The sequence below is a fragment of the Chrysemys picta genome, chromosome 18, assembly GCF_011386835.1.
Source record: "Chrysemys picta bellii isolate R12L10 chromosome 18, ASM1138683v2, whole genome shotgun sequence".
NCBI classification, from domain to species: Eukaryota; Metazoa; Chordata; order Testudines; family Emydidae; genus Chrysemys; species Chrysemys picta.
In genome coordinates, this window is record NC_088808.1 from 4,255,297 (window position 1) to 4,271,497 (window position 16,201).

Below are 16,201 nucleotides of genomic sequence, written 5' to 3' on the forward strand. Positions count from 1 at the left end.
GGGTATTTTGTCAATGTGTACCCGTACTAAAGCCCCAATCTTGCAGACATTTCGCATACGCTTAACTTCAGTAGTAGTCCCGCTGACTCCTAGGGGACTTCTCACGGGAGTAAAGTTAAGCACAGGCATCAGTGTGTGCAGATTTAGAGCCTAAGACCGTAATTCAGGAAGTCACATGCTTAAGTGCTATCCTGAATCAGGGCCTATTACCTAACTATGGGCTCAATTCTGCAAACCCTTATTCACATGCGTAATCACTGTCAAGTGAGCAGCTCTTCTGACGAATGGTTTGCTGGCTTGGGCTCTCAGGCACCGTAGAGTTCCATTATGAAATGTGCATATGTGCTATTTCTCCGCACGCTCCGTGTGACTCTTCTGACCTGATCTCTCCCACACAGAACCTTACACCTGTGGAGCTTGTGGAATCCAGTTTCAGTTTTATAACAATCTGCTGGAGCACATGCAGTCCCATGCAGGTAAGCCAGGCACTTCTGATTTATTTTTAAAGACTTCAGATAAAGCAGAGAATTAAATTCTGCACTGATTCCTCACACTGACCCAGTTGTGTGTCCATAGAGCTTCCTGTGTTTACACTTTCCAGAGTGCCAGTAATTCTACCTCTTATCTGCAGAAAAAAACCTAGAGACCAGGGAGCACAAGGCAGTGGCTACAGGAGTGCCGGGCTCTCCGATGTCTGGTTGTGTTTGTATCTGAGGTCACTTTTCAAAGGAAGATTGAAAGCATGCATGGCATTTGTGCAGAGCATATCAAATTAAATCGCTCCTGTCTCATTTAGCCCTACAATATCCAGGTACTAATCAGTCACTTCTCCTATTGGGGTCAAAATTTCATGGGCAGATGAAATCCCTTGTCCCCTCGAGGCAGTTATCCTAAAACTGAGAGACGGCTCTTGTCCCACAGATCCTGTCACATGTTTGTATTGACTAGAGCTCTGTGGGGGATGGAAAGTCCATTTCACGAAGGCTTTCACGATTTCCACGTTTAACTTCATTCCTATAGAAACAAACCGTGAAATTTCTACATTCTCCATGAAAGACAATTCTAGGAAAAAATCCGTTTGGGGTCAATCGAACTGTTTGAAAAAATCAAAAAGGGACATTTTGACATTGTCCAAATTTTCCCCCCAAAAAACTAAACTTGGGTGAAATTGACACGCTTTCGCGAAGTGTTCCACCTTTGAAACTGCATTCTCCAACAGAAAAGCCTTTCTACGTTTTTCGACCAGCTCTAGTATTTACCTTGTGTGTTTGCACTGGGAGAATCTCCATCTCTCCTTGCACTTGGAACACAGTGTAAACACAGAGCGATTGCCACGACTCTGGGGAGAATCCCTGACTGATAGATGGGTTGGGAAGGGATAAGGAGAGAAGGGGGGCAGGCAGGGACATGTGCAGTGAGGGAGGAATGTCAGTTTGAAGGCCAAATGTGAGTAAGTGTTTCAGAAAAATGATCATCTGCAGACTCTTCCTCTTCACTCCATCACATGTTCTGCGCTAATAAACTCACAGGCCTCGTTTCTGTATGTTCTGCGGCGTGTGCGTTATTAGCTTAGGATACAGTTGTGTTAACAGGAAGCTCCCTTACGTGATTTTTATTCCTACTGAGCTGTGCCCTCTGTCACCTCACCCAGCTCTCTAGATTCTTATAAATCACAGTCATCTGATTGGCCACAGTCCTCAGAATGTCCCATCCCCATGTCCACAGAAAACATAATACCCTCCCTGCCCATCACCTAACTTAACCCTCGTCTGACGCCTGTCCCTTGCACCTCCTTTCTGCCTATCTTGGATCTTCATGTGGTGCCTATCGCATCATGGTACATTAGCTCTCCCCCCCTCTCCCCCCCGAGGGAGAGTTCGTCTTCCCTCCCATTTCCCACTAAGAGTAATAATGGCTTGGTATGAATTACTTTGTATTTATTATCTGGGTTTAAGTGGGGGGCAAGGCAAGGAGGGTGCCATTGCTAAAGGCAGCTTTATTTATTGGGATGTCAGATTCTGAAGGTGGTAACCAACCAGAGCAATGGTTGAAACAAGATAATGACCACAGTTACTGAGAGAGACCCCGTAGTTGCGCATCCAGTGTGGAGCGCTGCATAACTGAGAAATAAAGGCAGTTGCAGATGAGTGTTTGTACTGCACCCCTGCGTTCTCAGTGGCAGGGACTCTCCGGCATCCTGTTGAATGAATTAATTGCATAATCAGTGACACACAACACGGCTTGTATCCCTTCCCCAGCTGGACTGAGGAATCTGGCGTAACTGTGGATTGTCGAGTACAGTATAACTGTGCCCCTAGTAGTAGCGTATTGTCCTGAGGCATGTGGGATCTGGTATAACTGCACATTGAATGCATTTGTAGCCATGCAGAAATCCAGTTTAACTTTCATAACATTTGTAGTAAATGTCTAATCTCTTTCCACTCCAAATGAGGAGTCCATTGGTCCCTCCTCCGTAAGTGACTGAAGTCCAGGAACATGCTGCTAGCCCTGAGGAGTGAGAGCAGGGGCTTGTTGGCACTTCAGTGATTCTGGAGGCTAAAAGGGTAATTAGGGAAGATTATAGCTACACAATGGGAAGAAGTGATTAGAATGTAAATTGGAGGCTGAGATGCAGAACTAGAAGGGCAGAATACAAGGCAAAGGAATTTGTTCTGTAATTACACAGTACAATATCCAGCTTTCACTCCCTTTAGGGTACTTTGTTCAGGTCGAGTGCTACCATATAATGCCTTTTCTGCAATCTAGTGCTAAAAAATAAAAAGGACAACTAGGCTGAACCTGGATTAAAGGATTGGAGGCATGAAGAGAAATTAAAGAACCATGATCTATATAGTTCACAACCTGACTGATAAGGAGGATGAAACTGAAATGCACAAATCTTATTAACTCCGCATTGAACGCCAACGGATAATTGCACATAATAAATCCCCTACTATTATGAAATAGATAAAGGAAATACAGTTTTTCCCCTGCCAAGACCAGAAGAAGGCTGACATGTGAACGGGCCTTAATGGAACAAAGTTAATAGCAGACATGAGGCATGTCTCATTAACCTACCAGTACATATGCAGAGTTAATGCCATTTCTGATGTTTCCTATGGAGCAGTTAGAATAGACAAACTTTGGGAAGAACCAGTCATTTCTGATTCCTAGTTTATCATGTGGGGACGCCTGCTTCTTCTTTCTCGCCAACCCCCTCTAGAGACCTGACATACTAGTAGCCTTTCCCCCAGCTGATTGCTGTCTTGGAGCATGGCACTGGGCCCTCCAAACGCTGGACAGTCCATTCTGGACACACCTCAGACATGTCGAGGGACCCATGACATGCCCACACCAAATCCCTACCCTGTTATACTTGATCTTCTGCTGCAGAATAGCAGCTTAATTAGCCAGGTTGTGTTCTGGTTCCATGTTCAACCATTTCCTGTATCGCCTTTAGATGAGTTCCCGTGGGATGTTGGTCCAGTGTGTTGCCAATGCAGCACCCAAACAAGGTGCCTCTCTCCCAGCTTCCAAACTCATAACTCTCTTTTTCTGTCAGGCTGCTCCTTCTCCCATTAGCTCACTGCAGGCTTGTGATTGGTCCAGTGGACTGCTTGTCCAGATCAACCCATGCAGAAGCCTCTCTATTGGCCACAGCAGAGGTTTTTAGTTCTTTCAGTCCCTGACTCCAAGCATACTGCTGTAGGTCATGCCTCCTTGGTATGTCTTCTGTGCCCCTCTCATGTTGGCTAACCCACCTAGAGATTGATGAGCCAGCCGGCTACACAGTCACGTGAGGCTCTTTTCGCTCATGCAGTAGCCCATGCATTAATATCCAGAGGTCCCAGGTTAGCTCCCCACTGCTGATGACCCACCCAGCGGCATGGTGTTACACTGGGATTGGGGTCAGAGCACCGTGGCAGCCATCTTAGCTGTAATCCTTTTGGTAGGGACTCAGACGGGGGCTACAGGAGCTGGGAAACCCAAGTGGAAATTACATGAGGATTGGTTGTTTTCAAGCCTTATGATAATATTGTTCTCTACTGTGGGTAATATATATATTAAATGCAACAGAAAATATAATAAATTGGTGTCATACTAATTAAGGAAAACAAAAGTAAATGTTAAGTAGTAAATGGAGATTTTCCCCTTTTCTGTTCAGCTCTCTTTATCCTGCTGTCTTCTGGAGAGTCGGCATTTCTCGTAGCCCCACAATCCATCCTGGCACATGGCCAGCTGTGTGTGTGTGTGTATGTCTCCCTTAATATCGTGAGGAAATGCTCCTCTTACGCCTCTGATTAACTCCTTCTTGTTTATGCCCCACAGCTGACAATGAGAACAATATTGCCTCTAACCAACCCAGATCACCTCTGACTGTTGTGGAAGAAAAGTGGAAACCACAGCTCCAAAGAAACAATGCCAATAATAGTATGTAGCCATGTTTTCTCATTACATTTCCCTGTAGGCCTTGGATCAATGGCTCTGTACCTGGTGGGGTCACAGCAGTGGTTCAGGCAGGTCGAAGCCCATGTCCCGCACCTGTCGGGAGTACTTTTCTCATGTATTTTTTCTCAGCTAGTCACACCAGATCTCAGGTGCCATTAGCACCCTATAAACTATTGTACTCATTCGCACTAAAGCGCCTTTGAAATGTGGGTAGAGGATATCTGGAAACTCCAGGAGAAGTGATGGAAATGTAGTCATGGTAGGAAAAAAGCTGAGAGAGAGCTCCTGTCTCCGAACTCATTAACAAGACTAGCCTTGCTGGGAGTCGTAACTTCTGGCCTGAGTCTGGATTTCCTTGCTGTAGGGAAAGAGATCATTGCCCTAGGCATCACCAGAGAGTTACTGGCAGCCAACAAGGTTCTAGCTCAACCACTGATTCGCTACCGGACCTTGGGCAAGTCACATGATCTTGTGTTTCAGTCACAAACCGTGTGGGAAATGGGGGTATTTTTAAAAAAAATAAAAGCAGCAGTGATAGAATACCTCAGCCGAGCTTCCCTGCGGAAACAAGATGCATTAAAACCCTAATATTTTGTGTACTGTGGTGTGTCCAAAAATGGCAGACACAACAATAAAGCCCAGCAGCTGTCACAAAAACTAGACTAGAGCTGGGGAAGGAGAAAGAAAATCTTAAACTACACTGGTGTTCAGGCCTGTACATTTGACCAAAAAAGGCAGACTTCTTGTACAGACAAAACTGAGGTAGATGCAGCTCTTATTAAAATAATGTGATGCTAATGTGAGTCCTGAATTCTAAATAGAAGAAGAATGGAAAGGCCAACCTAGCACACTAAGCATATCAGGTGAATCGAAGATCTAACGGCTAACCCTGTAAACCAGGACCATCCTTGATTATAACTTAATTAGACAACTCCTAGATCAGTGCCACAGAGAGGTCTCTGGGGAGGGACAGAGGGCAGCTGCCCAAGGCCATGAGGACAGATGAATCCTGCCTAATCCACTTTTGCTGTGCTTCTGTTACTGAATCAGGGAAAACATACTGATAAGCTCCTCTCTGCTATAAGCAAGAGAAAAAGTCCATCATTGGATCAGCCTGAATCTAGAAGCACTTTGGTATAGAGGCCCACTGGATATCCTAGGTTCAGGAATAGATCTGTATCTGCCATACTCTGGGCAAGTGCAGAGGAGAAATTCTGGCCTTGTTGTTCCTGTTCCTTGAGTAGAAGGAATGATCCTGACAAGTTCCTTTCTGTTTTTCTGCAGCATCTGCAAGTGGTTCAGTAGCAAACAGTGCAATCCCGGAGAAGGAGCGGCAGAACATTGCTGAAAGGCTGCTGCGAGTGATGTGCACCGACCTCGGAGCTTTGAGTGTGGTGAGCGGGAAGGAATTCATCAAGCTGGCCCAGACCTTGGTGGATAGTGGTGCTCGCTACGGTGCTTTCTCTGTCACAGAAATCCTTGGCAACTTCAACACACTGGCGCTGAAGCATTTGCCTCGGATGTACAACCAAGTGAAAGTGAAAGTCACCTGCGCCCTGGGCAGCAATGCCTGCCTAGGCATAGGTGTCACTTGCCACTCTCAGAGCGTTGGCCCTGATTCCTGCTACATCCTGACAGCTTATCAGGTTGAAGGCAACCACATCAAGAGTTATGTCCTGGGAATTAAGGGTGTGGACATCCGAGATAATGGTGATTTTATCCACCACTGGGTGCAGAACGTGATGTCTGAGTTTGTGATGTCGGAAATCAGGACAGTGTACGTCACAGACTGCAAAGTGAACTCCTCTGCGTTCTCCAAGGCAGGCATGTGCTTGCGTTGTTCGGCCTGTGCCTTGAACTCAGTCGTGCAGAGCGTGTTGAGTAAGCGAACACTACAGGCTCGCAACATGCACGAAGTCATCGAGCTCCTGAATGTCTGTGAAGATTTGGCAGGATCCACGGGCCTCTCAAAGGAGACCTTTGGCTCTCTGGAGGAGACGTCTCCCCCACCCTGCTGGAACTCAGTGACTGACTCCCTCCTGCTTGTCCATGAGCGTTATGAGCAGATATGCGAGTTCTACAGCAGAGCCAAGAAGATGAACCTCATCCAAAACCTGAACAAGCATCTTCTCAGCAACCTGGCGGCCATTTTGGCCCCAGTGAAACAAGCAGTGATTGAACTGAGCAATGAGAGCCGGCCCACCCTGCAGCTGGTACTGCCCACCTACGTGAAACTGGAGAAACTGTTCACTTCCAAAGCCAATGACGCTGGCATAGTCAGCAAGCTTTGCCACCTCTTCCTGGAGGCATTGAAGGAGAACTTCAAAGTTCACTCTGCACACAAAGTAGCCATGATCTTGGACCCTCAGCAGAAGCTGCGGCCAGTCCCACCATACCAGCATGAAGAGATCATTGGCAAAGTCTGTGAATTGATCAATGAAGTGAAAGAGTCCTGGGCAGAAGAACCAGAATTTGAACCTTCTACCAAGAAACCACGGGCAGCAGGGGAGGCCCCGCCAGCTCAGGAAGAAGAGCAGTTTGGGAAAAATGAAGTCTACGACTATTTGCAAGAACCCCTCTTCCAGGCCACCCCTGATCTATTTCAGTACTGGTCATGTGTTACCCAAAAGCATACGAAACTAGCCAAGTTGGCCTTTTGGCTCTTAGCAGTGCCTGCTGTCGGGGCCAGAAGTGAATGTGTAAATATGTGTGAGCAGGCGCTCTTAATCAAAAGGAGGCGGCTGCTCAGTCCAGAAGACATGAACAAACTCATGTTTTTGAAGTCCAACATGCTTTAAAACTGTCTTTTAATTAAAAAAAAAAATTAAAACACTGTTCCAAACAAAGAAAAGAATTTAAGTTCTAAACACTGTGGACCTCATTATGAAAGCCCCTGGAAACCAAGTGCTTATATATATGTGTGTATGATTTTATATATATGTGTGTGTGTATACACACACACACACACACACATATATATATATAAAATATAATAAAAAAATAAGTTTCAGAGGGAAGCCGAGCACGTGTCAGACACAGCCCTCTGCCAGGAACGTGCTCCGTTCCGTTAGCTAGCATGTGGACTTGACAGACTTTCTAATGTTTTCAAATGGGCACACCAATGGGAGGCTGACATTCTAAAATCTTCAGGCAGCTGCGATCTAAAGTGACTTGAAGTTTCTTTTATTTCTCCTCCACCCCACCTCTCCTCTTGTCCCCTGGGCCACCTTGCCATGGATAATCAAACAACATTGAATAGACCAGTTCTCCACTGGGCTTTGCACCTAGGAATAACTGTACACCTTGAGGGCATTCGTTTGTAGCCTTCTTAACATATGTTGCGTGTTATGAAGGCAGTTGTGTTTTACGAGCACTAGTATCTCTAGAAATCAGGAAGGGAGACTTTAAGGAAACACATTTTTTTGCATTTTAATATAAGAAAAAAATATATACTCTTCTGTCTCCACTCCCATTTTTGAGTTTAACGTTTTAGTTAGTGATTTTACCTTTGTGAGTTTGATTTAGAAGTGAGAGAAATTATTATGGCAAAAAGTGTCTGTTATGTTTTATAGAATTTTTTTACAAGATCAACTTTTTTCTGAAGTCCCACTGTAAACTAGCTCATCTCACCTGTGCATCTTCTATAGCAGTGGTTCTTAAACTTGTTCATAGAGTGGAACAAATCTTCACAGAGGGATTATCATGTCAATACCTCCTGTCCCATTGAGGACCAACAACATCCCTGTGGGAACTGCTGCAATTACTTAAATGGTGAAGTAACATTAGCAAAGTAATGCATTTTTAGTGTCTTTCAATATACTTTAACAGCTAGCCCAGTATGACTGGGCAGGTCTCTGTGGACCACCAGCAAGTGATCCACAGACCACCAGTGGTCCACAGGCTTCAGTTTGAGAACCTCTGCTATACAACATTTTTGTAAGCCTTCCCCGTACACGTGTCAAAACAATCTTCACATGGTCAAGAACAAACCAAGGTGTATGATCTATCAGGGGAGCAGAGGTCATCAGTTTTCAAAATGTAGGGTTTGAAGGAAGCTAAGATAAGCGTATGGGCTTCTGAATGTATGTGCTCCCACTTGAGTGCAGGGTAACCTTCTCGCGTTATTCTGAATGGTTTCCTCTGCTAGGACGAATGTCTTTTAAATACCTATAGTGCATTACACTACTTGCTACATTGCTGAATCATTCTGGCTGGTAAGGTCCTGTGACCTTAAAACTTCATGTTCACTGGCTCTTCAGACATATAGCCCATTCCCACCTGCTATAGGAGATGGTCATAAAACCCAAGTGTCATGAGTCATTTCTGCCGGCAGACAAGGCGAGCTCTCTAGCGGTACGTCTGTACTGCAAAAAGCCACTCTGTGCAATAAGTCTCGGAGCTTGGATCAGCTGACTTGGGCTCGCAGAGCTTGCGCTACAGGGCTAAAAATAGCAGTGTAGATGTTCCTCTTCGGGCTGGAGCCCAGACTCTGAGACCACCTCCACTCGCCGAGTCTCCGAGCCCAGGCTCCAGTCTAAGCAGGAACATCTACACTACTATTTTTAGTCCAGAGGTATGAACCGGAGTCAGTTGACCGGGCTCTGAGACTCACTGCTGCTGGAGGTTTTTTGCAGTGTAGATGAATCCTGAATGTCTGCACACAAAGTTGAGTGGCGTCACACCTGACCTCTTAGATCTGGTGTTCTTGGACAAACTGAATTCTCCACCAAAGGGATTTGGATCCCAATGGCAAAATTAAGTAAATTCCTTCTTGATGCATCCTCTCACACTTCAAGCACTTTGCTCCCTAGTTGGAATCACTGGTGACAAGAGACCGGTTTTTCAGATGTATGTGCCCAGATGAGTCTCTAGAGCAGTTCAGTTGGTAACACTATCAACTCTGAACTGAAAGGTTGTGGGTTGAAGTCCCTGAACAGGATGTGGGTATGTGTTGCATGCTGACAATGTACTACTGGGGACAAAGGAGGCTGCTGCACACTTAGAGGTACCATCCACTGAACAGACATTAAGCCAATATTCCTTCTGCCCATCTCTGGTTGGGGTGACAATTAAAGATCCCAAGACACTTGTTAGAAATGGAGGATAAAGACCAGAGTCCTGGCCAATAAATCTGTCTCCTAGTGGAACCAGTTCTAACGCCCCATGTGAACACACATCGGTTGCAGTTTGCTTGCAGTCACTTGCACTCCCAGTATCTAACACTTCCCCTTCAGACACCTAGATTATGAAAGGCACTGAATGATGTTCTCTGTGGCCTGTATTGCTCAGAGCTGGGAGAGTTCTCTCAGTAGTGACCCCTGCTTGTTCCAAGCACATCGAAGGACAGCCCTGGGTCTGCAGATATCTTTCCCAACAGATCTCTGCCCCTTCCCAGCTAGGAAGCAGCACCTCATGCAGACTGAATAGGCTGAAGATTGTGTTGGCTTCCTGCTCATGACATCAGTGCAAAATCATCCATCTTCTAAATGCAATTGTGAGTGTTGTTGTGGAGGTCTTTATTCTAACAGTGTTTCTAGTAAGCACAGCTCCAGTGCCGCAGGAATAATACCATTTAAAGAGAACACTCAAGAGCAGGAGACACCCCAAAAATGTATTTTCTCGTGCAATGGACTTTGCAAACAGAGATATTTCTTTGTGGGATTTCTTTCCCCTTCAGAACAAGGGTTTTGCTGTTTATTTCCTTCTATATGAGTGCTACCTGCTCAGCCATTTTGAGCAACCCTACAATAATAAATCTGTTTAAGTTTGATAAACAGAATTGAAATTTCAAGCTACTAAGGAGAAAAAGAAGAGGGAGAGAAACCCTGCCTGTGAAAACTGAGACACCCTTGTGACATGCTTTAGTGACCACTGGGAGAAAATAGGGCTGCTTACACGATAAACCTTCACCGAGTTCAGAACCCAAAGCAGGAGCGGCTTGCCAGGGGTTTGCAAACAGTGTGCATGATGCACCTGACAGGATTTTAGTTCATTCTCCTGGAGTCAGTACATTACATCTTAGTAAGTCCTTTCAAAGGAGCTGAAGGGAGTTAGACCCCACAACTCCCATTGAAATTCAATTCCAGTTCAGTGGGAGATGAGCCATCCAATTCCCCTACCTTTCCTTCGAAATCCCAACCTTCATCAAGACCATGTTTGCTATTGGACAGGGTTAGTAGTTTTGTGGGACAGGTGAGAGGAGTTGTCCTAGCCTGGGGACAGTGTGATTGTTCTGCTTTCTTGTATATCTGGAATGTATATCAAAGTCCTGCCATAGCGAATGAGACAGAATTGAAACCATTTGGGCATCTACTTAATATGCAGACTGGTGTTAACATCGGATTTGAGAATCAGTCTTGGAGCTTTCTTGGCGGAAGGATCAGAGAGAGAAGCCCTATCCAAATTGGGAATGCCTCCAACACAGTGACAGCCCTACTGCTGTGGATGTCAAACCTCTGACTGCAGTGGAGTCTGATAGGTGAGAACCTCACCAGTATTTATAAACTCAGCCTGGTATCTGGAAAAACCTAGCCGTCTAGAAAATCTATGAGCTTACATGAAATTAGCAACTACCTGTTCCCTACCAAGAGAATGGAAGAGTCCACAGCTTCTAATAAGGAGGATAAACATGTTACAGGCGCCAGGCACTTCACTTGCGAGCACCCATTAGTGCTTTGTGCTGCCCACAGGATGATACTAGCCTATGATGAGCTGCCCCTCGACTGTCCCTATCCACTTCTTATTTACTTTTGTCAGTTATAAGGAGAGAATGGTGTCCGCAGCACACAGATTTCCTTTATTTGCAAAGGGTTTTCTGATGATTCTCCTCCTTCCCGGCCCCAGTTGCTCAGGTAGTAGCTCATTCCAGGCAGTGCAGATAATTTGCAAAGGTTTTGAATTTAGGAAATCTTTACCATTGATTTACCAAGTTCTCTATTTATTTATTGCTGATTGTTAAGTTTGGCTCAGTTGTCACGCTGGACATAGAATCACTCTCTCAGCAGACACGGCCTGTCCCACAATGGGAAGTGGTAGAGTAGGGAAGGGTGTGGCCTCATGGTAATGCTGTATGCGCAATGTGGTTCCATTCCCTTTGAACTGGAAGCTCTTTCATCCATGGATGGAGCAGTCTGTGTTGGGAATTTGCCCCTGCCCTCCCCACCCCCCCAATGAGGAGCACATCAAACTTCATACAAAGCTTATGTGTTTGCTTGGTGCGGAAAAAAGTTATGCCTCTGCCTATGCTGTGTCCCCTTGCTTAAGGAAGCAAGCCAGGTTATCGGTTTGGGAGAAACTTTTGTGCCACATTATTGTGACATTGGCAAACCATTGAAACATTTTGGGGAATACTTCTGTGTCCTGCAACCTTAGCTTTTTGAATAGTCCCACAAAGATCTGCTTTGGTGGCCAGTAAGCTGAGTGGAACATCCGGTTGCTGTAGAAGCCGTTTCACTCTGCATTGTCAGTTACAGGCCCACTGATGTATGCTTAGGAAACTGCAAAACACTTTGCTTCCTTCATTCCTTATTGTTAAACACTTCTGTGCATGAAACCGGAATCTCTGTTCTGTGTGAACTAATCTGCTGCTGCTTATTCTGCACCTGACATCATATTCCTCTGTGCTGTGGAAACCAGTATGATGTCAGAGAATTGTCACAGAAGGAAACAAGCACCAAGAGTAGATGAACTCTGAAGAAACAAAGTTCCTCTTGTCTTGTCCAAATATCCTTCTTAACAAAGGCAGAGAACTGAAAAAATAGGAAATAAAGGCAGAATTTTTCTACGCTGAAAGTTCTGTTTTCGTGAGTGCGCAGCAGTTGAGATGCCCGTGGGACAGCACTAAACCTGTAACCCTCTCCTCTATCTCAGTTTCTCCTCTCGTTTTTTCCAACAATAGAACATTGTCCAACAATATTCCACTCCACTGAGGTTATCTCTTGAATGGTTAGGAGCAAGCTGACTGGCTGATGTGATGAGTCTAGTGTCTTGTTGTTCTGTTGGGTTTCAGCTGAAGTGACGGATGTTAGTAAAGACTTGTCCATATGAGAAAATTTGCAACAGTTTAACTAAATAGAATTTAAATCAATTGAGTTAAAACAGCATTTTAGTTAAACAAAGAGAAGATTAAGGGGTGACTTACCTACCTGGGAAACAAATATTTAATAATGGGTTCATCAATCTAGAAGAGAAACATCTAAAATCAAGATTGGGTGCTTTTCTAAAAGATCTGCTCTAGGAATTATTTTGGGGAATGGTTATACAGGAGGTCAGACTAGATGATCACAATGGTCCCTTCTGGCCTTGGAATCTATGACAAATTGGTGAAAATCCCTAATGTAGACATTTCAACCAATTTAAGCAAGTGTTAAATTGGTTTAGCTTGAGTCTGTAAATTACAGAATTAAGCTAAACCAATTTAAGTATGAGTTAAACTGGTTTAAGCATCTATACTAGAGGTTTCTGCCAGTTTCACTAAATATATGCAGTTTTTCTTTTATAGACAAGGTGTAACATTTTAAAAAGTACCTAAAGGCCAGATTGTTAAGGGTATTTAGGCACCTAATCAGTTTTGAAAATGGGATTTAGGCACTTAGGGATATAAGTCTCTCGGAAGGTCAATTGGAATTAAATCCCTGAATCCCTTTTGAAAATGGGACTTTGGTGCTTCTGAAAATGTTGCCCAAGGCCTGAATTGCCATGTCAGAGAGTCCTTCATGAGTCTTAATGTTCCATATGGTGCCTCACAATTTTGTGGTTCCCACACCCTTAGAGTGGCTCTACGCATGTTGTGCTTTCACACACTGTAGCAGTGGGGAGGGTTTTCTGTAAGAAGAAGTATTTTTGTTGAAGGAGGAGTTCGTACCGCCTTAGCCAATCTGAAGCATACTTTAGAGTAGCCTGAATCTAACAATGGCTGAACTGTCATTGCAACATGACACAGAGGCGGGAGATGATAATAAAGACACACTATACTGTACCTAAAATACTGTGTTCACTTCTGGACACCACAAAGTTACCAACAAATTGGAAGCAATGGGGCTGGGTGGACTGACCTATAACGAAGAAAAAGCTAAATCTAGTTTGGCTAAGTGAGACCAAGGGAGGTCTGTGAGTATTTGAGAGGTACGAACTCCAAGTGGGAGAGGGGCGGAGTTGTTTAGTGTGTTCCATGTGGAATAACTAGGAGTAATGGGATGAAATTAAACAAAGGAAATGTAAACTGGATCTCAGGAAGCCTGTCTCATTGTAGAGGGATCTATAAAATCTAGGAGTAGTCTCTCAAGGGAATGGTTTTGGAGCCCCATCATTTAAAACAAGACCAGGCAGAGCAATGGAGGACAGACTGCATGGCACAGTATTGCCCTGGCCCCTGTGCATGGACAAAGTGACTAAACCGATTTTTTCCTTCTCTACAGTGTATATATACACCTGCTTTAGAATGCAGGCTGCTGATTGGCTTGCGGGATGGCACCAATTCTGAGAGTACCAGGGTACAAATAATAAATGGATGCATCTCATTTACTCTCAAGGTAACAGTGCAAGCGAGATTGAGAGTTAAATCAAACGTTTTACACCTCCCACTGTGCATCAGCTGTGTCACACAGCGGTTCTGAGTCCTTGGTATCAGCTGGGAGTCCCTAGAAGCATCAGACCCAATGACACACTGCAGGTAAAATTTTCAATGGGACTTGGGCTCCTAAATCACGTAGGTGATTTTGAAAATGTTGCCCAGTAGCAATAAGTACTCCCTTGTACAGCACCTAGGACATGTCTGTGTATCATAAGTCTTTTTAGACTTACGGAATTTTAGACTTACGGAAACTTCATTAAGCCAATCATTGTAAATGAGCAGATGTAAAAACAAGCACAGATCCTAGTTGGAATGGCCCTTTGATACCATGGGAATAGTTTGCTTACGCTAGGCCAGATATGGTAAACCAATGAGAGTGTATTGCCCTCTAATTTAATTTTCTATAATGAAAGTTTGGGGGAGTCCTGTTTAATTTTGTTGGTCAGTTGGATTTTTTGGGGGGGGAGTTGTGGGTTTTTTTTTTTGTTTTTTTACTACGCCTATTAGAGTCCTTTGCTTTATAACTTGACAGAAGAGTTTTGCTCACATTAGAGGACAGTGTATCCAGTAGACTTTTTAGGGTTTAGTAATCTGTAAGCAGCTGAGTTTGAAATTTTTAGTGTAGCTTCTGCAGTCAGTCACATGAATGGCTAGTTGGTGCCCAACATCGACCACTGACTGAAAGGATTGTTTCTTTCTGTATTTTAGTGTCACTGACAGCAGCCGGCATTTGTCTTGGTACCCAGATGAGCAGCATAGCCTTAACAATAGGGAGGTTTTGCAATGAAATTGATGGATAGAGGCACGTAAAGCCCTTGCTATGTACAGCCAAAGTTCCTTAAAAAGACCCTTCCAGCCTCATAAGCCTTGAATAGTCTTCTGGGGATCCTTGGGGTGGTCTCTGAAATGTGTGTGGCTAGGGTATATATTTTTTATTTTTGATGATGTTATCCATGGAGAAGGTCCCGTCAGCTTGTGAAAGGAGGCATGTACTCTGAAAAGAGCAACAAAATCTTAGGGCAGCTGTGGATGTTGCCAGAGTCCCTTGACATTCATTGGAAGTTTTATTTAATTTTTTAAAAGGAAAACTGATCATGGATGACAGGTGAATACCCAAGGTCACAAATGCAGGAGGAATACACATCATCCAGACTCTGAGGATTCCAGTCTATCCTGTAGCTAGAACGTCTCCGACCAACAAAAACACCAGGAAATCCTCATATGCAGCCAGTCTGAAAAGTTCTTCATTTTGTATGTTACGTTCTCAAAACCTCCTGTTGGGAGCTGAATTCTTCTTGTTTCATCAGGAAAATGATTAACAAAGTTCTCCTTTTCCTCCCCATCTCCCCTCACCCAGTAACTTGTGTGCATTTACCTTCTTTTCTGTAGATGCAGATGTTCTAGGCAATACCATAGATGCACCAGCATGTCTCTCTCTACATGCGAGTGCAAGAATCTCATGCCATCTTTAAAAAAAGAAAATATACAAAAAATATCTTTTTTAGGCCAGAGTTTTCTACAGGTATTAATGAATATTTTTCTTAATCCTTATAAGTTTTATGTGTTTAATATTTCTTAATACCAGTAGCATTAATTTATACTTTTGTAGCAACACAATATTTTTATAAACCGCCACCGCTGGCTTTATCTTCATAATGGGGAAATGTGCGGGCAGTTGGCCCCGCACTGTACCATGTACTGTATTTAAAAGGTTATCTAATGTCACACTTGCTGTGTTAATAAACAAAACAAAACCTGTTTGAAGTCTCATGTATTGTTGGTGTGGATCGAATGACTCAATAGAGAGCAATATTGCACGGGATTGAGTTGCTGATTTTCATTGTGATATATGAATGCTTGAGGCTAACTCAAGTTCTTCTAGGTTTTTTCTTTCTAGGATTTTTTTTTGTTTGTTTTTTACAGCTAAATAAATTCAGTGCTGTTTGAAACTTAGACTGACGTCAAATGAAAAGGATTATTTAAAAAAAAATCAAGCTGTTTAAATGTTGCTGTTTCTACAAGTCTGTTGCTGTCTGAATGGAAATATTCCATGTGTGAAAAGGAGTAATTCCACTTAGGATCCAACTAGCTCAGAGCTCCAGGCCAGAGTTCAGTTATTTGGAGAAGTGTCTTGGAGACATATTTCTGCAACATTCTTTTCAGAGTTGATGCCAAGGCAGA

At 43.9% G+C, this 16,201-nt stretch overlaps 1 protein-coding gene across 21 annotated transcripts in view; it reads left to right on the forward strand.

The window, feature by feature from the left end:
- The window catches only part of ZNF618 (zinc finger protein 618), a 279,775-nt gene extending 263,997 nt beyond the window's left edge, over positions 1 to 15,778 (forward strand). For 18 of the 21 annotated variants that reach the window (XM_042843452.2, XM_008173821.4, XM_008173825.4 and 15 more), the window contains 3 exons: positions 399 to 476; positions 4,330 to 4,431; positions 5,734 to 15,778. In XM_042843452.2, the coding sequence (XP_042699386.1) occupies positions 399 to 476; positions 4,330 to 4,431; positions 5,734 to 7,247 (1,694 nt within the window). In that variant the 3' untranslated portion in view covers positions 7,248 to 15,778. The remainder of the gene's footprint in view (positions 1 to 398; positions 477 to 4,329; positions 4,432 to 5,733) is intronic. The other 3 variants (XM_042843453.2, XM_042843454.2, XM_042843458.2) reach the window with 1 other exon arrangement.
- Positions 15,779 to 16,201: the final 423 nt, after the last annotated feature.